The sequence below is a fragment of the Silene latifolia genome, chromosome 7 (assembly GCF_048544455.1).
Source record: "Silene latifolia isolate original U9 population chromosome 7, ASM4854445v1, whole genome shotgun sequence".
Taxonomy (NCBI): domain Eukaryota; kingdom Viridiplantae; phylum Streptophyta; class Magnoliopsida; order Caryophyllales; family Caryophyllaceae; genus Silene; species Silene latifolia.
The window spans coordinates 126,587,551-126,613,445 of NC_133532.1; the positions used below are offsets into that span (position 1 = coordinate 126,587,551).

The 25,895-nt window shown below is 38.8% G+C and overlaps 4 protein-coding genes and 1 non-coding gene across 5 annotated transcripts; 2 read left to right on the plus strand and 3 right to left on the minus strand.

Moving 5' to 3' along the window:
• Nucleotides 1-2,083: 2,083 nt before the first annotated feature.
• LOC141593046 (oxygen-evolving enhancer protein 3, chloroplastic-like) lies at nt 2,084-3,703 on the minus strand. Its single transcript, XM_074413995.1, has 3 exons — nt 3,068-3,703; nt 2,419-2,714; nt 2,084-2,318 (listed from the first exon to the last, which is right to left on the minus strand). Exons 1-3 carry the CDS (start codon nt 3,369-3,371, stop codon nt 2,220-2,222), a joined length of 699 nt encoding a protein of 232 aa, XP_074270096.1. The 5' UTR covers nt 3,372-3,703; the 3' UTR covers nt 2,084-2,219.
• A 626-nt stretch (nt 3,704-4,329) lies between these two features.
• LOC141593045 (anthocyanidin reductase ((2S)-flavan-3-ol-forming)) lies at nt 4,330-6,190 on the plus strand. The gene is made up of 6 exons (XM_074413992.1): nt 4,330-4,511; nt 4,750-4,916; nt 5,034-5,234; nt 5,319-5,478; nt 5,589-5,802; nt 5,945-6,190. Exons 1-6 carry the CDS (start codon nt 4,370-4,372, stop codon nt 6,087-6,089), a joined length of 1,029 nt encoding a protein of 342 aa, XP_074270093.1. The 5' UTR covers nt 4,330-4,369; the 3' UTR covers nt 6,090-6,190.
• Nucleotides 6,191-8,478: 2,288 nt separating this feature from the next.
• On the plus strand, nt 8,479-13,982 carry LOC141593047 (uncharacterized). Its single transcript, XM_074413996.1, has 6 exons — nt 8,479-8,832; nt 9,822-10,809; nt 10,912-11,135; nt 11,932-11,968; nt 12,289-12,362; nt 12,669-13,982. Exons 1-6 carry the CDS (start codon nt 8,732-8,734, stop codon nt 13,144-13,146), a joined length of 1,902 nt encoding a protein of 633 aa, XP_074270097.1. The 5' UTR covers nt 8,479-8,731; the 3' UTR covers nt 13,147-13,982.
• Nucleotides 13,983-16,391: 2,409 nt separating this feature from the next.
• Nucleotides 16,392-17,748, minus strand: LOC141590785 (uncharacterized). Its single transcript, XM_074411342.1, has 2 exons — nt 17,407-17,748; nt 16,392-17,309 (listed from the first exon to the last, which is right to left on the minus strand). Exons 1-2 carry the CDS (start codon nt 17,746-17,748, stop codon nt 16,392-16,394), a joined length of 1,260 nt encoding a protein of 419 aa, XP_074267443.1.
• Nucleotides 17,749-22,807: 5,059 nt separating this feature from the next.
• LOC141593845 (small nucleolar RNA R71) lies at nt 22,808-22,914 on the minus strand. The gene has a single exon (XR_012521904.1). It is a non-coding gene; the product is annotated as a small nucleolar RNA R71 (small nucleolar RNA).
• Nucleotides 22,915-25,895: the final 2,981 nt, after the last annotated feature.

Here is a 25,895-nt window from a genome sequence, read left to right on the forward strand (position 1 = left end):
GAAAAGTGTGAAGAAGGGTAGTGTTGTTGATGATGTTAGGGTTTTGAATTTGGGGAAGAATGATGGTGGAAATTCGAAGAAGGGAAGTGTTGTTGATAATGTGTCGAATTCAGGGAAGAATGATGGTGGTAGTTGTTTAGGTAGTGTAAGTAATGGGAAGAAGAATGGGAGTGTTAATGAGAATGTGTCGAATTCGGGGAAGAATGATGGTGGTGTTAGTTGTGCAAGTAGTCCGAGTAGTGGGAGGAAAAAGAGTTGTGTTAGTGAGAATAAGTCGAATTCGAGGAAGAATGATGGTGGTGTTAGTTGTGCAAGTAGTCCTGGTAGTGGGAGGAAGAAGAGTTGTGTTAGTGAGAATGGGTCGAATTTGGGGAAGAATGATGGTGTTAGTTCTGTAAGTAGTCCGAATAGTGGGAAAAAGAGTAATCTTTGTGAGAATAAGTCGAATTTCAGGAAGAACAATGGTGACGTTAGTAGTTTAAGTAGTCAGGATAGTAATCTTAGTGAGAAAAAGTCGGATTCGGGGAAGAATGATGGTGGTGTTAGTTGTTTAACTAATTTGAGTACTGTCAATAAGTTTGGTGGTTGGTGGAAGGGGGATTGTCAAGAGATTGTTGTTGGAAATGAGTGTGTAAGTAGTCGTAAAGACCAGGAGAAGTCGAAATTAGGGATGGTTTATGGTGGAGTTAACTGTACTGAAACTCAGAAGGACATGAAGAAAAGGAAGAAGAGGAGAAATAGGGTTGGTGTCAATAGGTGGACATTTGGGGGTAGGATTAGACGAACAACAAAAGGATTAGTGGTGGGGAAAAAGTCGATTCCGAAAGGAAAATCTGATGGTGGTGGAAACAAACAGAACAACAGAAACAAGTATGCTTGTCGGGATCACTCGGGTATTCAAGTTAAGAAGGGTGGAGTGAAAACTAACAATGGTGGGTGTGCAAATTTGTCTGATTTTGGTGGTTGGGATAAGAATGAGGTGATAATGAGAGAAGCTGTGAGACGAATGATCTCAAGGCGATTGAGCCTAAGAGATGAACTAGAGACCGATTTATTATGGTGTCCTCCGAGAATTGGGGTGTTGAAGTGGAACACTGATGCTTCTGTAAGGGAAGATGATAATAAGGCTGCAATTGGAGGGGTTTTAAGGGACTGGAATGGTTCATTTAGGTGCGTGTTTTCCTGTCCGCTTGATTGTTGTGAGAGTAATGAGGCAGAAGTGAAAGCCATTTACAAGGCGTTAGAGATAGCCTCGTGTAAGGACTGGCTGTTGAACCTTCATATGGTCATTGAGTCTGATTCGATGAATGCAGTAAGGTGGTGCAACGAGGAAAATGGTGGTCCTTTAAACCTGGGTTATATGCTGAATTTTATCAGAGAATGTAGGAGATGGTGGCCGGGACTGGAAATTGTATATATGGGCAGGAAGTCGAATTCAGTTGCAGATCGCCTTTCTAAACAAGGTCACGAAAGGAGTGCAGATTTTGTTGCCTGGATGTAACCTGATGAAGGATGGACGGATGGTTGTGGATCGCTCAAAGCTGAATTTGGGAGCTTTTTGTGAATGGTCTTTGAATTATCATTAATATAACCCTAATTATCGTTATGGGTCTTTTGTTCATAAAATGCTGTAACTTTTGGAACTTTCGAGTTCTGCCTTAATAGGCTCATATGCTGTAATGTTTTCAGACTGTAAGTTAGGCATTAGTGCTTAAAATGCTAATTGCTGGCGCAACTTTTTTCTGCTGTTGTTATAATATGTGCAAAAGCATAATGCTAATGGCCGCACCTTCTATTGAACTTATGGTATCGAATTGTTTTGTCGTTCTGCATGCCAAAGATCTGTCTTTTTGGCTGATTCATCCCGTCTTTATAAAAGCCTTCATATTGGCAGATATTTAGATACCGATAGTTAGTGTTCAGTTTCTGTTATATTGCCGGTTGAAATCACAAAGATTGTTGTGTGAACCTGTTATTATGTTTTCTCTTTGTTGTTATTGATCAGAAATTCTCCTGACCATGCCTGTTTTAATGCGCCGATGCATTGCTGATGTATATTTTTGTGGTTAAAAGATCTGTTGGGTTATGAGAGAATCAGCTAATGACATTTAGGTTGCAGTAAACAAAATAGGCAGACGGAGATTGTTCATACAGATTGGTTTTCCTGGAATGTAGAAATGATTCCTTACACAAGATTACAGTAAAATTTACATTAATGATCAACCAAGCTTGGCAAGAACATCGTTGATGCTAGATACGGTCTCAGCATAGTATTTCTCTGCTTCTGAACTGCTCTTGATTTTTGCAGCATGGTCCAACTGTCACAAAAACACAGCAGATTTCAGAAATTCCGACACAATTATACTAGGAGATCAGCATTGGAAAATAGAATGGAAATTGGAAAGAAAATGGACTCACGTTATCGATGGTGCTGAAAAGCTTGGCAGTGAGATCCTTGAGGGATTTCTTCTCCTCCTTAGGCTTTGCAGCAATGACGGTGTTGAGGTCATAACGAAGGTATGAGGCCCTAAGACGAAGGTCATTCTGGACATATGGCCATGCCTTCTTATCGATAAATGATTTGACATTGACTATTTCCTTGGCAGAGTCCTTTGCTCTTGTGGCTGCCTCGGTTGGGGTCAAAGGTTGCAAGTAGAACCTTTCTTTCAAAGGTAATCCAAAGTCTCTCGCTTCATCAGAGTTCAATGTTCCCGCTGTCAATAAAAACACGTTACTGAACATCAGAATATTATCGATAGTTGCACATTCAGAGCTTCACAGGCTCTTGTCTAGATCGGCACTGGTTCACTCCGCACTCGCGTGTCAGGTACAAGTTGGGTCCTGATATTTTCTGTCTAGCTACTGGGTGAGTCAATCAGGTTTGAGTCGGGTGATGTCGAGTTTGGTCAATATTGAGTTTAACAATGATCGGGTCAACCACAGATTGAATCGAGTCATTAGGAAAATTGAGTCGAGAATTACAGACAACTGTTTCACAATCAAAATAAAAGGCGCATCACACCACCATCTTTAAAAAAACCGAAATTTGTTGATTAGGAATACTTACGGAGACCACCAGAAGGCGGGGGAGGACCACCGACAGGGATTTTTTTAGCTTCAGCAAGAACTGCCTGAACAAAAGAACCAGAAGCAATACCAGCAGCAACCAGTCCCAACATAGCTCGGCGACTAGTATCCATACTCTCAGCAGACACTTGTTGAGCTCGGACGCTCAAACCCGCCCTAGGGACAGCTACACGTCCGCTGTTTGGTGCTACAAGGCGGCTTGAGCCGCTCAGCTTAAGGCTTCCATCCAAGACAGCTTGAGACGAGCCACGTAAACCCGACATTGAAGCCATTGCTTGAGCCATACTGATATCTCACACAGTTCAGGTTAGTTTTGTGATGCAGTTTTGTGACAAGAGTTGAATAAAACAGTCAGAAATGTGGAAATATAATTATTTAGTGAAGGCAAGTGTGAGGTGGATGGTTCACCAATGAGGGTTGGTTTTGTTGCCAACACCTTATCTTGTGTGGACCCTATTTGGATCATATTTGGATATGAGATTAGCCATTAACTGACTGACATGTGTGTGGTTTTTATATTTTTTTGTTGTTATGATTTAGGCTACTAATGTTGCGCCACGTGGAAGTCGGAATATTTCTTGGTCAGTAACTTGGTGTGGTTATTTACTGATTTTATGGTGACATTTCATATGGGTTATACTCGTAGACCCGGCAAACGGGTCAATCGGTCGGGTCATTTTGGGTTTGGGTTGTTCGGGTTTGCAAGAATTGGGTCTGGGTTGGGTCGGGTTGGTTGTTATCAAGTTATTTGAGGACAACGGTTTGTATGCGATAATAAACATTCGGGTTGGGTTGAATATGGTCGGGTCAATTCGGGTTTTAGGTCTGGTTATTCAAGCCGGGTCATTCAGGTCGGAGCAATTTTGCCAAGTCTATTTATAGTCTCATGGTGACGGTTTGCTCTTGGTTTTCAGCAATCTTAGCGGCTTCTCATTCCGGGTAGATGATCAAATAGCGCCTAACTAATGAATTGTCGCGACTCGCGTGTTACAATGACTGATTATTAGTCTGGGAGTTACATTTGCGGTGTAATTAATTTTCCACATCTTTTTTTAACATAAATAACCTTAATTACAGATCAATGAAGTTTTTGATACTAACAAGTAATAATGGTTGAATTTAATTAGTTGAAAATCACATTCTGACCTAATAACTATTCAGATGATCACATGTCTCACCAAACTAAAAAATCTACTAGTCAAAGACAATAACTTTTATGATTATTTATAAAGACATAAACCTTAAGCATTACAAATAAAAATCATTAAAAAAAAGTCGAAAAATGGTGGAAAATCAAGTTGATGTTAAAGAGATGATAACAAAGAAAGTTTGTGTTGTTGGTGGTACTGGATTTGTTGCATCCTTGCTTGTTAAATTGTTGTTGGAGAAGGGCTATGTTGTCAATACCACTGTTAGAGACCCGGGTAACATTTCCGTCTTTTTATTTGTGTGACATCTGATAAAATTGGAACGATATGTTATTTTCTGTTTTCTTAGGTGTCCGAGTTAGATGAACGCATGTCGTAGACTGACTTTAAGGGTTAGATGTACGTAGCTTTACTTATCTTGTAAAAGACAGAGAAAGACGATTTCTTCCCTAATGCATAATGAAATTTTCGTTGTAAAATGCATCGACAACTAATGTCAATTATGTAATCTCAGATGATGAAAAGAAGATATCTCACCTGTTAACACTACAAGATTTGGGAAAGTTGAACATTTTTCGAGCAAATCTTACTGATGAAGGGAGTTTCGATGCTGCAGTACAAGACTGTGACGTAGTTTTCCTGGTTGCGACTCCTGTCAACTTTGCTTCTCAGGACCCTGAGGTAATACAATTTCTCAATTTTATCCGTATTTTAGTTTGTTTCGCGTAAAGGAGATATAATGACAATTTTGATGTTGACGGTGTTTTCATGTCATATATAACTGACAAATATATGCAGAATGATATGATCAAGCCAGCAGTCCAAGGAGTAACCAACGTTCTACAAGCCTGCGCCAAGGCGAAGTCTGTCAAACGTGTCGTAATGACTTCTTCAGCAGCTGCAGCAACGATAAACTCTCTCCCTGGGACTGGCATTGTCGTGACTGAAAATGACTGGACTGATGTCGATTTCTTGTACTCGGAAAAACCACCTACTTGGGTAAACACAACTAACCACCATGCCTTTTTTACATGTTATTGGCTTAAACATTTGGGTCTTATAAATACGACTTGTTTAATGCAGGGTTATCCTGTTTCTAAAACCCTAGCAGAGAAAGCGGCTTGGAAATTCGCTCAGGAAAACAACCTCGAACTTATTACAGTAATTCCAACTCTAATGACGGGTGCTTCTCTTACTCCTGATGTTCCTAGCAGCATTAGCCTCGCGGCAAGCTTGATGACAGGTCAGTTTCACTCTATTAACTCGCATTAGGGCTTACTGATTTATTCCGTTTTTTGGTGTATAGGGAGCGCGATAGCCCACATGACACTTTGATGTTGTCGGGTTTTGCAGGAAATGAGTTCCTGATAGGTGCATTAAAGGGTATGCAGATGCTATCAGGATCAATCTCAATTACCCATGTCGAAGATGTTTGTCGAGCTCATATTTTCCTAGCAGAGAACGATTCAGCTTCAGGCCGTTACCTATGCTGCGCCGTTAACACAAGTGTTCCTGAACTCTCCTCTTTCCTTAGCAAGAGATACCCTCAGTATACCGTTCCAACAGAGTAATGTTTAAACTCGTCCAAGTATCTTAATCACACGGGTCAATATATCTCGCTTTTATGACACTAGACGAGGCCAATGGGTCTTGAATCGGGTCATTTTTTGACAGGTCTTATAGTCGATGTTTTGAATGGTAATTTGCAGATTCGGCGAATTCCCCTCCAAGGCGAAGGTGATCATTTCCTCCGAGAAGCTTGTTAATGAAGGGTTCGAGTTCAAGTATGGGATTGAGGCGATTTACGATCAAACTGTGGAGTATCTGAGGATCAATAACATCTTGAAGAATTGATAAGCCCTAAGAAAAATTGTGCATGGAAGTCACATTTGTGTATTGTAATAGTGCTGAATAATTACCATGCTGCTGATTGCAAGTGCTTGTTGCCTACTCCTATATATTACTCTCTACGTTCAGTCCAATTCACTACATTTCGATAAGATAGTAGAATCTTAATAAGTTCTAAGAGCGTCTTAAACTGAATCTTATACTCGGACAACTTAATAAGGTGATTCTAATCACTTGAGTGAGTCGCTCTCTACAATAATTCATCAGAAATCGATACACATAGTTTATTTCAACAAAATTTATCAACGCTCTTTAAACATGATTTTAATGTACTTCATATTAACTTCCACTTAACTCGTAATAACCCGAGTAATTAAATAAATAAAAAATAATATAATTTTTTTTTTTCTAATCTATTCCACAAGCAAAATCTTAACTTTAATTAATTAAGATGAATTTCTTACATTAGGGGTTTACATCCATTGATCTTTCCTAATCGATCACATTTATATGTCTAGATGGATAAGGCTAGACCTCACAAAACTGGCTAGGCCTAAATGATCAACTCGACACTTGTACTGAAGACCGGAGAATGACTCACAACTTGAATTGACCCGAAGAACGATGACCTGATCCGAATATTTATGGTTGTAAACTTAAAGTGATCATTTTCCCTAAAGATCTTGATAAATAATAAACTCGAAAACAAATCAAACCAATCCTATTTGATTTGATGTAACTCTATTCAATTGACTCGTTTTTAGATGTATCCGTTTTAAACGAGAGTACGGGTATAGTCCCAATAAAAGAGTGAGAGCACTAATCATAGATCTCCCACCCGGAGTAAACAATAGTAAAAGGACCCAAACTATTGTGTTTTGAAGGTTTAAGGACCTCAATTATTTTTAGGGAGGTTTAAGGACCTATGAATGATGTCCGTTAAAAAGACCGTCAAAGTCTAAAAGGTGAGCCACAGTCAGCCGTACATTATGCTTGCGTAGTAATTGATGATCCAAAAGTTCCCAATTTTTTTTTTCTTTGAGGAGTGTTTGTTTACGCTTATCTACACCTCCCAACTTTTCACTCTCAATTCCCACTGTTTTTTTATATTATTGAAGCTTGTAATACAAAAAAAAGAGGACACATTTTTGTTAGAAATTGTGGTCAAGTGACAAATGAAGGACTCTATTTTTATCCTATAAAAAAGTTATTTCCTTGTTTACAAAATAAATAAAATATAAAATATAATCCGTATCTCATTAAAGCTTACCATTTTATTAAAGCTATCATTATATTGCGATTTCCTGTCCCCTTTTATGTACCACGTTTTAATATAGAAGATTACTCCCTCCATCTCATTCAATAGTGTTATCAATTGAATTCGGGAGAAAGACCAAGGAGATGTTAGATAGAGCATTTTAAGAATAATATATTGTTTCACAAATCTATCACTTCACATGGGTAGAACCGTAGAAGATACTATAAATAGAAATGATAACTATTAACTGTTACGACAAAAAATGGGAATTGATAATGATAACTATTGACCGGGCAATAGGAAGTATATTTATAATCAAATCTAGCATTATATTACTATTTTTCACAAATTTATCTGATTTACAAGTCGGTCATGAGTCTTGGGTCTATATTGTTGGATTATTTTGTGTTAGGGTCATGCCTAGGTCATGGGTCAAGATGCATTGGCTCATAACTCAAAAATAGGTCTGGTCGTGTTAAATCTTGTTAAGTCGTGTCAAATCTAGTTAAGTCGTGTTACTGGGTATATACATCAGTTGTTCAATGAGTCACTACCTGTAACTTTTCAAGCATAAAAAAAATGTCAAGATCATACGTACATCTAATTCACGTCAACCACTTTTCAATATGTGATTTTAATGATCCTTCATTCCCAAGTCGGTGGTATATGCAAATGAATTTAACTTAAAATGTGACTCGTAAAAGCGAGTGTAACGGGAAGTTTAGATAAATGGATTAAATTAATTGGTCATACAAAAATTCTTGTTTAAGACGGAAATACGGACATATCCTTCTTGAACAATAAAACTGATTAAATAGATGGATGAGATAGAAACAAAACATTAAGTAAATGACAAACTTTCGTCCTGTCTAATTCTATAAAATTGTGTTTGTCCCGTATTACTTGAGACGGATATAACCGTCTTAACGAAAACAAACGATTTACCATAAATCATATGCACCGTCAAAGTTTAAAACAAAGAAAAAAGCAAGCCTGACAATACCATATCTCACACCTCACTCCTTGGTTACATTTAACGGAAAAGATAACTGCGGGTCCTTATTGCTACGCTCTAAAATGTTAGGTCCTTAAAGCCATATATTCACATAATTGAGGTCCTTTTAGTGTGGTTAACTCCTCCCACCCGTGAGATGAGACCCATCACTCTCACACAAAAAAAACACAATCTCCTTCTACAATTCCAACTCTTATTCCAACAAATTCAATCGTAAATCACAAATTCACAATTCATAACCCTATTATTTTCCCCCAATTATTGTCAAACCCCCTTTTTCGCGCTTCTCTCATCAATTCTTCAAAAACCCACATCACAAATCGTACCATTTCCCTCAAAAACCATATAATTTGATCGAAAAAAGTGAAAAAAAAAATGTCGAAGAAGAAAACTTCAGGTGGTAATACAATGACACTCAAAGATTTTCATGGTGGTTCAATTCCTTCTGATCTTCCTCTTCCTTCTGCACCCGGAGTGTATGCCTCTTTCTCTCCCTTTTTCGATATCGTTTTTGTTTAAGATCGTTTCGTTTACGTTTCTGTTTTGATTGTTGTTATTTAGGGTTTTGTTTTTGGGAAATTTGTAGATCTGGGTTGTGATTTGATTTGATTATTCAGTTTTTTGATGTTAGATTTGATGTGGGTTGATTTTAGAGAAGAAAGTTTTGATCTTTTTGGATTTTTAGATTTTATGATGGTGATTTTTTTTTTTTTTTTTTTTTTTTTTTGTAATTTTAGTTTTATTTGTGTAACTTGTGTTTGATATGTGATTACGAAAATAATGTGGGATTGAATCATAGGTTGATTTTAGAGAAGAAAGTTGTGATCTTTTGGATGTTTAGATTGTTGGATTGTGAGGTAGATTTGTTTTTTGTTTTCATGTTTTTTTTTGTTATATTTGATGTTTGATTAGGTAAATGATGTGGGATTGAATCGTGGAGTCGATTTTAGAGAAGAAAGGTGTGATTTTTCGGGGTTTTAGATTGTCCGATTGCGAGGTTGATTCTGATTTTGTATGGATTTTTTAGTTAGATTTGATTAGGAAAATGATGTGGGATTGAACCGTGGAGTCGATTTTAGAGAAGAAAGGTGTGATTTTTCAGGGTTTTAGATTATACAATTGCGAGGTTGATTCTGGTCTTGTATGTATTTTTTAGTTAGATTTGATGCTTGATCACGAAAATGATGTGGGATTGAATTGTGGTCGATTTTAGAGAAGAAAGTTGTGGACTGTATGATTGCGAGGTTACTGATGATTGATTAGGAATATGATGTGGGATTGAATCGTTTGTTTATTAGGTAGATGAAAGTGGTGATCTTTGATGTTTAGATTGTAGATTGTAGATTGTGAGTCGTATTTTCTTTTTGGTTACATTTGATGTTTGATTAGGAAAATGATTTAGGATTGAATCGTGGGTTGATTAGAAAGATTAAAGTTGTGATCTTTTTGGATGTTTATACTGTAGGATTGTGAGGTCGACGAATGATCATCGACCAGGATATGACCGGCAAATGTCGTGGGGGAACTCAGTAAACAGGTCATCGGATCATAGGTTGCGTCCGAGTTCGTCTGGTTCAATGCGGAACAATAGTTTGGATGATAAGACGCCGTTTTTAAGTACTAGTGCTAATATAGGTAGGAACTTCGATGAAGATGAGCGGAAGCCACTTGATGGTGGTTCATCTGTCCCTCGTAGGATTGTAAATGATGATATTATTCGAGGTCCAGTTGTGCGTTCTGAGCCGAGGATGGATGTAGGGAGAGTTGCTGGAGGTCGGGAGAGCTTAGGGTTAGGTGTTGGTGGAAATTCGTACTCGGCTAGGGTTGTGGAGGGTGGGAACTCAGGTGCAGTGACTTTGGGCGTGAGATCAAATCCGTGGGGTGTAAGGAAAGAGGTAGCTGGTGTGGGACCTGTCGGGGCTGTTGTGAATGAGACAGTGTCTAATACATGGGGTGGAGGACAGAGTACTGCGTCGAAACTTGCTCAAGCGAGTGCACTTGATCAGATTTCTTCTGGGAGGTGGCAAACTAAGCCAGTGCATCATCAAGTTGATGTAGAGGTTATTAGGCAGTCGGAATCTCCAAGTAGCTTGTATGTGAAAGAAAGTGAGTATTTTGGTGGTGGAGGTCGTGGGAGTGAAAGGGAGTTCATTGATACTACATTAGTGAGGCATGTGGAAAGGGGGCTTGCTATTGACGACGGAGTGCGAGGTAATTTTAAGGAAGTGCCGGGTGTGGAGAGGGTGCAATCTCCTCGGGTTTTTGACGGAAGAGAAAAAAGTTCAGTGTTGTTTACTAACAATGGTCAACCAACGTACCCTGAGGGAAAATATGTGAACTCTGAGCCTCTGGTGCATCAAGAGGAAAAGACACCCGAAAAGCCTAAGTTGAAGTTGCTACCAAGAAAAAAGCCGCTGGGGGTCCCAGAACCGTCTATTGTTGATTATAAGCAGGTACCCTAGTTCATGAATGACACTGATATATTGATTAGATAAATTGTACTTTGTTATGTATTGTTTCATTAATGTGTACGTGTTATTTTTTCCATAATGAAGGAACCTCAACAGTGGATCAATAGCATTCCCTCAGAAATGGGTTCCAAGGGCCATGGAAATGTCAGGCATGTGAAGCCTGGTTTAGCAAGCAATGAAGTTAGTCACGCTAAGACTGGGTTAAGTAGCAGCGAAGCGGCAAACCAAGTTGTAGAACGCCCAAAGTTGAATTTGAAACCGAGGTCTCAGCCACTTGATCAATCAGAAGTAAACAATGAAACAAAAAGGTATGTAACTTGTTCGTCTATACTCTATCCAATTGGTTGTAAATTGTTGTTGGCGAAGAAATATTTGGGTAACGCTCTGCTATCAATTTGATTAACGCTCTTCGTGATAGCATGACGAATTGGAGATGCTTATGCCCTAATGTATGTGCTAGACCAGTTGGTCAACTCGTATGCCGGTAATGTCAAGTGTGGGTACTTCGTTAGGCTATCCTTATTCTAGGTGATTAAGATCTAGTAACTGTTTGTTGGCTCGTTTTTGGTATATTCAAGCCAAACTTTGGATCAAATAGAATTGGAGGTTCTATAGTTAATGGCTTTGAAGAATAGGTGCTTTGTTGAAAGCCCACTTTGATGGCAAAAAAGAATGAATATATTGTGTTGAATGTTTTGAGAGTAAACAAGGGTAGGACTGGTGATGGTCACGGGGCAGTATTTTTTGGACGTCTATCAATCAATGGTGCATTGGTGCTCATGGAAGCTTGATGTGTTGATGACAATTCTGCTGATTAAATGTTGTAATCTTTAGTGTCATGCAGAACTTTTAATAAACTATCAAAGGAATATTGTTTACTGTTTGACATTTTGATATCTATATTTCTTCCAGTTTGGCGCATTGTAGCATAAGCCATAGTGTCATATCATGTAGCATATTATTGCAAATAATGCAATTTAGCATCACATATTTACTCGTTTCTTAATTTGAACAAAGGGGCTCTTTTATGTAGGATTTGCCATTTGAATTTTACAGATCACCTTGCCAAGAAATGACCCCTTCTTTTGCATATAAATTTTGCAGGGTTCCTTTGTTTGGTGGTGCACGGCCCCGAGAAACTGTGAGTATTAATTTTATACTTTAATAACTACAAGTATGGTGTTATAATGTTACTCGCTCTCAGACATTATCTCTCTTGCCTTCTGTTGAACAAAATTGTCCAAACGGTCAGATTTACTATGTTCTAGTTTCCTATGATGTTTTCATTGCCTCTCCTTCCTCGGGCATTTTATGAAGGAAGAGGGATAAGCGTAAACAAGGAAGAGGACAGATTTCCTGTCTATTTTGCTGCTTGTTTGTCTGGGAATTTATGAATGTGTAAATATCTAGCTTTGTCTTGGTGCTCTTTTTCTTCTGCTGATATTGTTTATTATGGGAAAGGTTCTGAAAGAGCGTGGAGTTGATGATGTAGTCAGCAGCAATGAAGAAACACAGCCGACACAGGGACCAAACAGGTATGGGATCTATATGCCCATGATTGACCTTGGTTGCTCAAATATATCCAAAACTTGTTTTACTCAACCTCCGGTACATATGATGGACACGGGCGCATATCCTAGTGTCAGATTCAATAAGACTCAACTTTGTACTTGTCGACACATGGAGTCCGGCACAATATTATAATTTTAATTATAATTATAAATTGTTCAAGTAAAATCGTTATAAATATCATATATACAAAATGCCTCTACTATCCGAGTGAGCAGTCTAAGTCTAAAACTTCTTATATCCTTATTTGACTATCCGAGTTGTTTGTGAAGGATGAGAAAGGACATTCCTCGAACTGAAGTAGCGCCTGCACATACGAGTATCCAACGCCATGCTGAAAGGGTCCCAAATCATACCATTAATCATAGATCTGGAACTGGAAGAGGCCATGACAAGAAAGAGCAGCAAACAGATGTTCAAAAGGCTGATACACAAAGAAATAATTGGAGAAATGAGAATTGGAGAAGCGCGAGAGACAATGAAAAGCAGCCGCCTAAGCAAGAGAGGCCTACTTCTCCCGAGACCTGGCGTAAACCTATTGAGCAGTCAAAACCCGCTGATGCTCACAACTCACTGCGTTTTGGCAAAGCAGTTTCTGCTGTTGAACTTGCTCAAGCCTTCTCAAATCCAGTCTCTGACCCGAAATCACTTGATCGCTTTTCTGGTCAAAGAGGACTTCCTGGTCGTACCCAGATTCCCTTTTCACGGCTTACAGGTCCGCCAACTAGGCCTCAGCTCAATGGTTACTGATTCAGTCAAGCTGTCCGTGTTCACAAGTGATTTGGAGTAAGAAAATTTTCACTTTGGGACCCCTTGGTTTGGCTAATTCCATTTTGGTGTCTTGAGGGTTGACATATTTCCTTAGAGACCCAAGATTTGAAAATCATTATTAAACAAAATATTCATGGTAAATTTCGAAATAATTTTATCAAAAAGTACTTTCTAATATTTAAAAACATAATATGGTTTGGTAAAAATTTTGATAAACAGCTTTTTAGGTCTTCAAAGTGGACTACGAGTCTACAACCCAACTTTAACTCGTGAAAGGGAATTAGTGAACCTTTAGGACAAGAATACAAGATGGAATTTGCGCAAATCTGAGGGCACTAAAGTGAATATCTTCCTCGAGTAATTCTTGAATCGACTATTAAGAGCAAAGGTGATAGATAAAGGATGTTGGCCATTTTTTTCTTCTCTTTTTTCTTTTTCTGAGATCGACAAGTACTCAAGAGGCAAGAGTTTACGTATATTTGTCCATGATTGACGATGAATTGATGACGGCTGGGGTACATTTTTGCAACATCATGGCAGTGGACTGCTGGTGCTAACTTTGGCGTGGGTGATATTTGTCGACAATGCTTGAGATGAATGCTTAATTCTTGTGGAGAATTTCTTCGACTTGAGTCGCTGAAATTCTTTGCTGTATTTGATTGTATGCAGATGGTAGTTCAGACAATGTCTTTAGCTCGACATTTTCGATCATTTCATGGGTAATGAGCTTGGCTTTAACCTGTTTGATCAATGCTTGTGCTAGAATGAAAGCTTTAACAAGAGAGATCGTATAATAGTAGTAATTCAATATCTCATTCCATGTGACCGTTTTATGGTAGGACAAGTTTTAAAGGGAGAAAAACTTTTAAACATTTAACTCTTTTAGTTATTCTACTTTGGATTTTGGTGAAATTTTAATATTTATAAGAAACTCATTCAAATATGTCTCATTATTCACAAAATCTCATTGAACACGGCGATATCCGTCACAAGCTTGTGACGGATACCATTTTCTCTCACAAAATACCCATGAGAGGTGAGTGGCGAAGCATATGGGGGGTGTTCCACCTTGTCCCCTCTCCCTTTTTGTGAGAGATCTTCGGCTTGTGACGGGATTAGCCCGTCACAAGCAAGACGCTTTGCTCATTATTACACTTTATCGGGTTGTTTATCAAACTTTAATGAGGTTATTAGGTTGTTTATCAAACTTTAATCGGAAATTGGTTGCGCTTCTCCCTGTTGTGACTCGTGAAGTACCTTTCCTTCAATGCAATTCTCGACGCAAATTTCATCTTAGGTGATTCAAAAACAATATCTTTGTATTGCTAATACAAGGGTATCCCACTCCTCCAATCCCGCAATCTTCGGAAATCATTGAGACAATTGGTAATGTAATTATTGTTATTATGCTACTTTATTAAAAAATGCTCTACATCCACTTAAATTTGAGCCGTTATGGAGGTCATACCGGGTTATGTTTCTTTTCCTCCCGGTTTTTCTACCACGTGTCTGGGGTCACTTCATAAGTTACTGTATTCGATTTTCAGCCCTAAATAAGTAGTATTCATCTATTTTTAAGGAATACCTGATTTTCATCTAAAACTCGTTTACCGCGTGTCGGGACCCTAAAATGTCCTTTGTTGCTTCTCTAAATTAGTGTGCCTGTTTTGTCTGACCCTAGTTACCGTCCGTATGATTTACATACTCCCTCCTATTTCCTATGATGTTCCCATTTCCTTTTTCAATCGATTTCAATGTTGTTCCCTCTTTCCCCATTTAGTAAATTTTTTGGCTGTGAAATTACCAGCTTGTCCTTGTTACTTTTCCTGATTTACAAAAAATGCCATCAACTTGGCCCACAATTTCTAAACTTAAACAGCCCAATTACCCCATCCCCATACTAAACTACACTGACTAATCTACCCAGCCCATAACTAAACCTAATTACTTATAATCACTCCCGCCCTTTTATTTGTCCAGAATCTTCTATCAAACCCTAAATGTAATCTCTCATCCCTCTCTCTCTCTTCCGCCGTCTAAGATCTTCATCTCTTCATTTCAGATCTTCATCTCTTCCATTCCATTAATCCCCATCAAACCCTAAAAATTCTGAGACTTATTCAACCCTTACGATTTAGCCATACTCACTACCACTCCCTTACACATATCTTCATCTCTCCCTTTCTCTCATGGCCTGTTTTGTTTTGTACGATTACGAGGAAGATCTGAAATCTTCAGATCTGGTTTTTGAAGATGAACCATGTTTGTTTAACATGTTCAATGTTGTTGATCCAGAGGTTGAGTTTGATTGTAATGATGTGGAAGTTGAGGAGGTTGAAGCTAGGGTTGATGATGAGTCGATGATGAAAGATTCGCCGTCTGAATCTGAAGTTGTTGTTCCTGATTCTTTGGGGGATGATGACACTTATGTGCCTGAAACTTGTCCTGAGTTCTTAGAATTTGATGCGAGGATGGAAGAACTTGATCGTGAGGCTAATAGAAGAATATTAGCTGCTGAGGAGAGACGAAAGAGGGTTGAGGCGAGGAAAGAAACTCCTGAACATAAAAGGTGGTTTATTTTGGAAATCTCCAAATACTTTCCAGCCTTTAAGATCCTACTGGAAGATTTAGAGAGGTTGATTTCAATCCTAATTCTTTTTTTTTTTTTCATTTTATGGTCATTTTTTTTAACTAGTGATGAAATGCATGCATTAGATGGGGTTAATATTCTTAATTATGATGCCCGATGATAATAATTTTGAGGGCATATGTCTGATTGCATGCATATTGCCACCATTTTCGAAGATTATGATGAGGCTATGCATGCATTCAGATATGGTGTTGTTGATCTTTACAGTACTGAAATCGTAATCTTGTCGTACGCCAAGTTGAACATTAAATTAAATGCACCAACATCATCATTTCATATGCAAAGTTCATACATATAGCTAATTAAAAGGCAAAAAATTACAGGCTGATTTTGATCTTGCGTGTTTTCTGCTGTTTTCTTGATCTTGAACATGGTTTCTTCATGAAATGCTGTTTTCCCTTACACATGTTTCTTCCTTCAAAATGTTGTTGTTTGGTTGGTTGATGTACTACATAACTTCAGTTGTGCACAAAATGAGTACATCAATCAACCAAAATTAGATGCTTGTTGTTACCTTGAATGATGGTTGGTGTCTTAACTGTACAACAAAATACTGCTTGCATAGATGCAAAGTTCAGTCTTGTGAAGCTACTGCAACTGAATCTATCAGTTCAGTAATTTCAGCAATCTGACTTGCATCCCCAACATTCTCAACATACCTAATGCAATCATTTACCAGAGTAAAATCTACCTGTAAATACTGTGGTAGTCTTCCTTCTTTTGCCAACTTGGTCTTATGCATATGTGGTATCTTGTACTTATTGTGTCCTCTGAGTTTCAACACCTCTAGCATACAACCCTGCCAAGTAATGAACACATAATTTAGTTTTATCACTTCTAGATTGTTAAATGCAGTAGTTACTGCTCCAACAAGCTCATCTAACTTGTAAGAATTGGTCAGTGTCTTTAGTGATTGAATGGCCCTAAAGAACCCCAAATCCAAGACATTCATGTCAGGTGAATTTGGGGGCTGCTGTACTAACTGTATATTCCATCCATCACTGCTTGCTGCTTCTCTAAAATCTGCATCAGAGTTCTTGATGTGGGGACGTGCATTGTCTTGTTGAATGTAAATGGTTTTACTTGCATTTGCTGGCCACTTCCTCTTCAGTTCTGGCAGCACCTTGCCTAGTAGCATATCCTTCACCACGTGTTTAGTGATTGATTCTATTGGTTTGGTCTCCATTGTGCCTGCAACCCTATTTTTTGAATTTCTTTTTGCTGGTTCCAAGTAGACAAATGGCCATATTCCAATCTTTCCATCAAAGATAACATTATTATTGGCATCAAATTGTGGTCTCCCAACAGCACACATAAACATAATTTTACCTATGAATGTTTTTGATTGAACACTTCTATAAGGATCTGGTTCTGTTTGAGATAAGTAGAACCTCTGACCATCTTTAGTTATGTAAAACCATTTTTCATCAATGTGTATGATGTTACTTTGATCTTTAAACATGACTTTTTTGCATAGCTCATCATAATACAACTGTGAAAGACTGAAAATTAACCTAGAAAGTTGATTTTTGTCTGTCAAACCTGGTTTTAATGAATTGGTATGACTTCTTGATTGTTTTATCAGTTACCCAGTTGGACACCTTTGATTGACTACAATTCATAGCTTTAGCCACCCTTGCTTGTGTGGTTTTTTCACCCAAATCAATTTTGTTGTACTTCTCTTCATCAAAGACCAGCTTTGCTCTACCTGACTTGCCCTTTATCTTGCTTATGACATTTATGACTTCACCTAAATCTCTTTGCTGCCTTGCCTTCTTCCATAAATTTGTGACTGTTTTTCTGTTGATACCAAATTGTTCAGCCACCTCCATCATTGACCCCTTTAGTGGTTTACCATTCTTGCACTTTTCAAGTAGAATCTGAACAATTTTTTGCCTCTCTAAGTTACTCAAGTTTCTGGTTTTATACATTTGTGTATTTAATGGGATTTGGAACTTTGCTAATAAATGATGATTGTATTTATTGATTTTGGATGATTTTGTTTGTTTGCTTATAAATGAACAAATGAAACTTGAGTTGCCTTTCTATATATAGCTAGGTTTGCATATTCATAATGTTGATGTTGGCGCAAAAATTTAATTGAGCTGAAAATTTAGAAATGGCGCAAAAAGCGAAAATTTGGTGCCAATTTTGAATATAATGCTCCACTTGTGTGTCCTTGATGTATTCGGATTCGATTAATGTCACAACTCACAATGAAGGCAAGAAATGAAGGATGACCCCACATGCAAATCTGAAGTTAAAACATTTTGTAATTTTCAGATTTTATTTTTCAAAGAAAGGGTTTGTAATATTCAGATTTTAGTTTTCAATGTAAGGGTTTGTAATTTAAGATTTTTATTGTTAATGTAAGGGTTTGTAATATTCAGATTGTAAGTTTTTGTAACATTATTTTCCAGTTGGGTTTGGAAATTGGAAATTCTGGAAATGGATGTTTATGAAACTGGAAATCTGGAAATTCTGGAATTTCTGGAATTTCTGGAATTTCTGGAAATCTGGAGTTGGGTTTGTAATTCTGGAAATGAATGAGAAATGTAGAAGTTGTTGTTGCTACAATCTGGCCCACGTGATTAATTTTTTGGAGGGAAAGATTTACTCTAATTACAACCTCTTTACTTTAATTAATCATACCTTCTCTCTCCATTATTATAATCAAGTTGTACCTTTTATTCATTGTTTAATTGTTTCCTTAATTCTTGTGCCCAAAAGAAATGGGAACATCATAGGAAATAGGAGGGAGTACTTTTTTTTTCTGGGCCTGAAATCTCGAAAACCGTGTATTATACACTTAAATTTGAGTCGTTTGGGAAGTCGTAACGGGTCACCTTTCTTTTCCTACCAGTTTTTCTACCACGTGTCCTAGATCACTTCATTAGTTACCGTACTCGATTTTTTAGCTAAATAAGAAGTATTTATCTATTTTAAAGAGTACCTAATTTTCGTCTAAAACTCATTTATCGCGTATCAGCACCCTCAAATGTCCTTTATTGCTTCTTAAAATTTGTGTGACTGCTTTATGTGACCCGAGGAACCGTCCGTGTGATTTACAGACATTTTGTTCCGGGACACTAAAATCTCGAAAATCGTGTCTTATACACTTAAATTTGAGCCGTTTGAAAGGTCGTATCGGATCCTAATTATTTTCATCCCAGTTTTTATACCACGTGTCTGGGCTCAGTTCATGAGTTACCATATTCGATTTTCAGCCCTAAATAAGAACTATTCATCTATTTTTAAGAAGTGCCTGATTTTCGTCTTAAACTCGTTTATCGCGTACCGACACCCTCAAATGTCCTCTGTTGTTTCTCAAAATTTGTGTGATTGCTTTATCTGACCCTAGAAACCGTCTGTATGATTTACGTACATTTTATTTCAAGGACCCTAAAATCCTGAAAACCGTATATTATACAACTTAAATTTGAGCCGTTTGGGACGTCATACCGGATCACTTTTCTTTTCCTACCATTTTTTCTACCACATGTCAGGGGTCACTTCATGAGTTACCGTATTCGATTTTCAGCCCTAAATAAGAAGTAATCATCTATTTTTAAGGATTACTGTCTAAAACTTGTTTATCGCGTATCGGCATCTTCAAATTTCCTTTGTTACTCCTCAAAATTTGTGTGGCTGCTTTATTTGATCAAAATAACCGTCTGCATGATTTACCGTATGTCCTTATTCGATTTTCAGCCTTAAATAAGAAGTAATCATCTATTTTTAAGGATTACTTGATTTCGTCTAAAACTCGTTTATCGCGTATCAGCATCTTCAAATTTCTTCTGTTGCTACTCAAAATTTAGGTGGCTGCTTGATGAGTCTTATTTTGGTTACATTTTGCCCCGCATTTATACCTTATTCCGACTCGATTTTGTGCGCTTAAATGTCTAACAAGCTCATTTATTACTAATTTATAATAATTAGTCGTATTAGTTACATTTAATATTTAGTCGTATTGTTATTATAACATTAGTATTATTACTATTATTTTATTAATATATTAATTTAATGTGTAGGTGAGAGGGAATAATAAAGTGGAAATTCAAGTTGGATTAAATTGAAGACGGAAATTGAAGAGCAAGACGGAAGAGAGGCGAGAGTAGACAACAAAAGAATGTGATGAAATGTTGAATCATGTCTAACAAAGTCAAAAGTGGCTTTCTATTTGACCAAAATCACAATTCCTTGCTCCTGGTCTTTCGTCGTACTCACAACCAAACCCCATTAATTAATTCATCACCACCATCATCAATTCTACACCATTTTTATCCACCATCATCACCTCCATTTTTGAACATCACCATTTCAATTCATTCATCATCACCATCTCCTATTCACCCACAAATCCACCACCATTCAATCACCATTCACTCGACCTCAACCCAGAAATCTCCGTCCCATATACTTCACCATTCATCCACCAACATCAATAACAGCAGCAGTAGCACTGTCGCACAACAGTACCAGCACAAACCCGTCCTCTAACCACCGGCATCCACCGCACCCTTCAATTGAGTGACAACTCTCGAGTCCGTCTCACCTGAAATTCACGCAATCTCAGGCGACCACAACAACCCGCCACCAATTCGACCACCATAGTCGAATAATCAACAACCACCTGCTACTTCCCATCTTCTCATCAGCGAACCACCGTGGCAGCAACCCAGATTCGAGCACCAATCGACTCCCATTCGCAGCACATCAGCATCACAACGGTTCAAACTCGGCACTGAAACCCGACCCATCACAGTTTTCATGGTGTCGATGTCTTTTATGGAAGAAGGAAGCAAGAAGCAAGAAGAAGAGTCAACGAAACCATGGATGAAATTAATATTGCAGCCGAGGGGCATAATGATGCCCGGTCGGGTGAAGTTATACCCGGGCGGGTGTAATTATACCCGGTCGGGTGTCTTGATTAATCTGATCGGGTACAATTTTGAGGAACATGTCTTGGGCCTTTTGGCAGAAGAAGACAAAGAGAATTGAAAAAAAAGCTGAGATTGTCTTTTGGAGTTTGAGCTGTGTGTCGTGTCCTCTTGTGACACTTTTGAGGATTAGATTATTATTAATATTATTAGTTGGTATTAGTAATATTAGATTAGACTAGTATAAAAGAGATATTACATGACACCTTACATTAGAACACCTTACATTAGACACTACCAATTAGATAGAAAATATTATTAGTCCATCACTCTCTCTATATTGTAACTCAACAACCCTAGATCTGAAAAACATTCCATATTTATTGTAATATCTCCTTAATCAAGTTCTAATCTTTCAATAATTATTATTAATATTTAGCAAGAATTAGTTAGTTCTAGTAATAGTCAATTGTTTACACTTGTTTGTTGAAGTTTGTATTGGGGATTTTGAAGGGTTTTCCTTCCTATTAATCAATCAAGCTTCCATCTTTTCTTTTGTTGGTATAATTTCTCTCCTTTCTTTTATTTGTTTATCATTTGTTTACATCTTCCTTGTCTTTTGATTTTGTTACAACCTTTATTATGTCTCCTCCTTGTGTTGTTTGCTTTTCTTCTCTATTTAGCATAATTTCCCTTAACATGAGTGAGTAGATCCCTTCTAGGGTTTAGGGTGATTCTTTATGGGATTTATGGGCATGATTCTTTGAATATTTTGGTCTTTGGTGAAATTGTTTAACTTTCCTATTCATTGCATTCAAGGTGTTTGTTGATTTGCTCAAGTGAAAGCTTTTGCCTTTCTTCATTTTTTGCTTAATTCTCCCTTAGAATGAAAGTTTTTGGGAGTCTTGATGTATGTTAGGAGAGGAGGGATACTTAATGAAAATTAGTAGCCACCCTTAAGATACCCAAGACATTGGTCCTTCATCTTAGGTTAATCTCTCACCATTGACCCTTTTTGATCTTCATGTTTGCCCCTAGACCATATTGATGACCCCGAAAGCCCTAGCTTTTAATTAACCGTATTCATTATCATCATCTTGTTTGTCTTTTGCTCTAGTGATTATAACCAAAACCTTTACTTTTAATTTTGATTAAACTTGACTCTTAATAGAACTTTGTAGCAACCCCCGCCGTCCTTGAGTTCGACCCCGACTAAATACTACGCTTTTTCGGGTTTTACAAATAGTTTTGGTATAGGAAGTAGACGACAAATTTCCTACTATCAAATGGCGCGAATTTGCGGGGATGGCGTTAGGTTATGCTTAGTTTCATTTAGAGTCTTTGCTTTAATCTTGTCTCAATTGTCATTTTGCTTTAGTAGTTGATTGTTGTTTGTAGAGTGTGTGTGATTTTTGCCTTTCCCTAGTGTGTAAAAACACTAGGAGACTTACGATTTGCCAAGTGTATGCCTAGGAGGAATCATCAAGCTCTCCTATTCAACTCCGACCCCGAGAGGCTTTTTAGGACCTTGAGGACTAGGACCCTTGAAAGAGTGAGGAACAATTCCACCCAAGCAAACATTGATCAACCAAACTCACACATCCCACAAAATTTTGATACAACAACTACAGTTCAACCAAATACCACAATTGAGACTTTAGTAGAGAACCCCTTTCATAACTTCCTTAATTACAATAGTCCACCTCAAACACCACCACATCAAGAACCAAACCACCCACCACAAATGGCTCTTAGAGATCACAACCGGCCTAACCATAATGATTCATGTAATCCCATCAACTTTGGCACCTTGGCCCCAAACAACTTTGAAATGCATCCCGCCCAAGTCGGGTTAGTTGAGAAAGACTTGTTTGGAGGTCATATTGAGGAAGATGCCCATGCCCATCTCCGGAAATTTAAAAGGAAAGTTTCAATGATGAAGAAGAATGGGGTGTCCGAAGACACCTTGAGAATGATGTTGTTTCCGTTTTCATTGACGGGCAAAGCGGACCGGTGGTTGAACATTCACCCACCGGATACTTTCACTACTTGGGATGACTTGGCTCAAGCATTTATGGCCAAGTACTACCCTTCCTCAAAGACCGCGATGCTCCGCAACGAGATCCATACGTTCCAACAAGAGGATGGGGAGTCCTTAGGTGAGGCTTGGGACCGTTATCAAGATTTGATAGCAAGTTGCCCCCACCATGGAATACCGGAATGGTACATTACTCAAACATTCTTCCAAACTCTACTACCAAGAACTAAGGAGATGGTAAATGCCTCCGCGGGGGGAGGTTTTGACCACTTGAATGATGAAGAGGGCACGACATTGATAAAAAAAATGGTAGACTCGGAGGCAAACTATGGTTCTAGAGGGAACATGCTACGAAGAAACGGGAAATTCCCTAAGGAAAATGCCTCCAACTCCGATACAAATGCCAAGCTCGACTTGCTCACAAAGCAATTTGAGAAGTTTTCAAGGAATCAAGTGAACCAAGCCGGGACCTCATTTGGGCCACCCATGGAAGAAGTTGCTCAAGTCTCGAGTTGTGAACTTTGTGGAGGAAGTGGTCATACATATGACTTGTGTGGCAACAATTACAATGGTGCCTATGAAGAGAATGCTCAAGAGGTGAACGCTTTTCAAAGCTACAACAACAATCCTAGGCCACCAAGGCCTCCTTACAACAACCCAAATGTCTACAATCCAAATACCAATTTCTACCACCCCGGGTTAAGGAACCACCCCAACTTTAGTTACAAAAGCACCAATGTTCAAAACCCCCAACATCTCCAACCACAAACCCAAACCAATCCACCCGGTTTTGCTCAACCAAGGGGAATTCTCCCAAACCCAAGAAATAACTTTGGAAATCAAAACCAATGGTCAAGCAACAACCCACCCCAAAACTATGGCAACCAACAACAAGGGCACCAAGAGTTTGGTGGAAACCAAAGCAACCAAGGGTTTTACCAAGGGAATCAAGTAAATCAAGCAAATCAAGGATTTGGGCAAGGGTATGTTCAAGGGTCTCAAGAACAAGGTCAAGGATCAAACTTCAACAACTATGGTCCGAGAGGTAACTTTCAAGTGGGGCAAAACAACAACCAAGGTCCCAATGCTAGATATGACTATGGGTTCCCTTTACCCATAGCCAACCAACCTCATCAAGAACCCCAAGGTGAGCTCTCTCAAGTGGAGCTTTTGAAGATGATTAAGAACATGCAACTTCAACATAGCCAAGAGATAGCTAATTTTGCAAAAGCTACTCAACAAGAACAAGCAAACTTGAGAGCTACATTTCTTAAGGACATGAGGGAAATGGAATCTAGGATGGCTTCTCACGCTATGGCCAACCCTCAAAGGCCGCCCGGTGGTTTGTTGGCTCAAGGACAAAGCTCCAAAGATGCCTCAAATAGCCACCATGCTCATGCGGTAGTGCTAAGGAGTGGTTTAGAGCTTGAGGACCCTTACAAAGACCTTGAGTTGGAAGTTGATGAAGATCCCAAGGGGAATGAGGTAGAAGTGGATGATGAAGAGGAAAGCTCACCCATTGAGGCTTCGAGTAAAGCTAATGAAGACAAGAAAGGAAAGAAAGCTTGTGAAGATTTGATTAGAAGAGGAATTCAAGTGGACAAGGATGTTGATGGATATGTGGAAGACCTCCCTTATGAGGAGGAAGCTATTGAAGAAATACCTTTGCAACATTCTAAAAAGGTAACAAAAAGTTCGGCTCCTCCAAAGGTATCTTCCAATTCCCAACTTGTTTCTAAAATTCCTTACCCTTCAAGAGCCATAAAGAGTAGGGAAAACCTCAAGTATGCCAAATTTTGTGATATGCTTGAGAAACTTGAGGTTACCCTACCCTTTACGGAGGTGATAATGAACATGCCAACCTACTCAAAATTTTTGAAAGACATTTTGACAAAGAAAAGAGTCTTGGGTGACCAAGAAATAGTGGCTATGGAAGAAGCATGTAGTGCTCATATCCTTAACAAATTGCCCACTAAACTTGGTGACCCGGGAAGCTTTTCCATTCCTTGTGTAGTTGGCGGTGTTCCTATATCAAGAGCTCTTTGTGACTTGGGAGCAAGTGTTAGTGTTATTCCTTTGAAGGTTGCAAAAAGGATTGGCATTCAAAACTTGGCTCCCACTACCATGACTCTCCAATTGGCGGATAGGTCCGTCAAACGCCCTATGGGGGTGCTTGAGGACGTGCCCGTCAAGGTTGGAAAGTTTTTGATTCCCACCGATTTTGTTGTCCTTGATATTCCGGAGGATAGCCACACTCCCATCATCCTAGGTAGGCCATTTTTGGCCACCGGAGGAGTACTCATTGATGTGAAGAATGGGCGGCTAACCTTCCAAATTGAGGGCAACAAAATCGAATTTAACTTGCCAAATTTGATGAAAGGTCCAAGTGTAGAAAGGTTGAGCACGATTGAGGTAATTGATGAAGTAGTGCACGAAGTAGCCCGTGAAGAAGCGGAGATGGAAGAGGTGTTCCAAATTTCTTTGCATGATGAGGCAATGAAAGAGGATCATGAGGTTGATGAAGAGCTATTGAAGAAAGTGGAGGGCTTTCTCCCTCCAAAGGTACAACTCAAACCCTTGCCTCCCTCACTCAAATATGCTTTCCTTGATGAGGGAGAGGCCTATCCGGTGATCGTTAATGCTAGCCTAAGTGAGTCCCAAGAAAAGAAGCTTTTGGAAATCTTGAAAACTCATAGAGGAGCACTTGGGTATAGCATTGATGACATCAAAGGTTTAAGTCCGAGCTTGTGCATGCATAGGATAGTTTTGGAGGAGGGGAGTCAACCCAAGGTTGACGGTCTTAGAAGGATTAACCCAAAGATGGCCGAGGTAGTGAAAAATGAAGTCTTGAAACTCCTAGAGGCCGGTATTATATACCAAATTACCGATAGCAAATGGGTTAGTCCGGTCCATGTGGTACCCAAAAAGGGGGGCATACAAATGGTTGAACAAGAGGATGGCACCACCCTACCCACTAGACCCGTGACCGGGTGGCGAATGTGTATTGACTACCGCAAGCTCAATGCCGCCACCCTCAAAGACCACTTCTCAATTCCCTTCATTGACCAAATGCTAGAAAGGCTCGCGGGCCATGCATATTATTGCTTCTTAGACGGTTATTCCGGGTTTTTCCAAATCCCCATCCACCCGGATGACC

What these genes read in the sequence shown, in the direction of transcription:
- LOC141593046 (XM_074413995.1), bottom strand. Translation starts at nt 3,371, where the DNA reads ATGGCTCAAGCAATGGCTTCAATGTCGGGTTTACGTGGCTCGTCTCAA. An exon ending in CCCGCCTTCTGGTGGTCTCC is followed by an intron (nt 2,715 to 3,067) that starts GTAAGTATTCCT and finishes TTTTATTGACAG; the next exon opens with CGGGAACATTGAACTCTGAT. An exon ending in TTTTCAGCACCATCGATAAC is followed by an intron (nt 2,319 to 2,418) that starts GTGAGTCCATTT and finishes TTTTTGTGACAG; the next exon opens with TTGGACCATGCTGCAAAAAT.
- LOC141593045 (XM_074413992.1), top strand. Translation starts at nt 4,370, where the DNA reads ATGGTGGAAAATCAAGTTGATGTTAAAGAGATGATAACAAAGAAAGTT. An exon ending in TACCACTGTTAGAGACCCGG is followed by an intron (nt 4,512 to 4,749) that starts GTAACATTTCCG and finishes ATGTAATCTCAG; the next exon opens with ATGATGAAAAGAAGATATCT. An exon ending in CGCGGCAAGCTTGATGACAG is followed by an intron (nt 5,479 to 5,588) that starts GTCAGTTTCACT and finishes CGGGTTTTGCAG; the next exon opens with GAAATGAGTTCCTGATAGGT.
- LOC141593047 (XM_074413996.1), top strand. Translation starts at nt 8,732, where the DNA reads ATGTCGAAGAAGAAAACTTCAGGTGGTAATACAATGACACTCAAAGAT. An exon ending in CTTCCTTCTGCACCCGGAGT is followed by an intron (nt 8,833 to 9,821) that starts GTATGCCTCTTT and finishes TTTATACTGTAG; the next exon opens with GATTGTGAGGTCGACGAATG. An exon ending in GTGCACGGCCCCGAGAAACT is followed by an intron (nt 11,969 to 12,288) that starts GTGAGTATTAAT and finishes ATTATGGGAAAG; the next exon opens with GTTCTGAAAGAGCGTGGAGT.
- LOC141590785 (XM_074411342.1), bottom strand. Translation starts at nt 17,748, where the DNA reads ATGTATAAAACCAGAAACTTGAGTAACTTAGAGAGGCAAAAAATTGTT. An exon ending in AATCAAAGGTGTCCAACTGG is followed by an intron (nt 17,310 to 17,406) that starts GTAACTGATAAA and finishes AGTCTTTCACAG; the next exon opens with TTGTATTATGATGAGCTATG.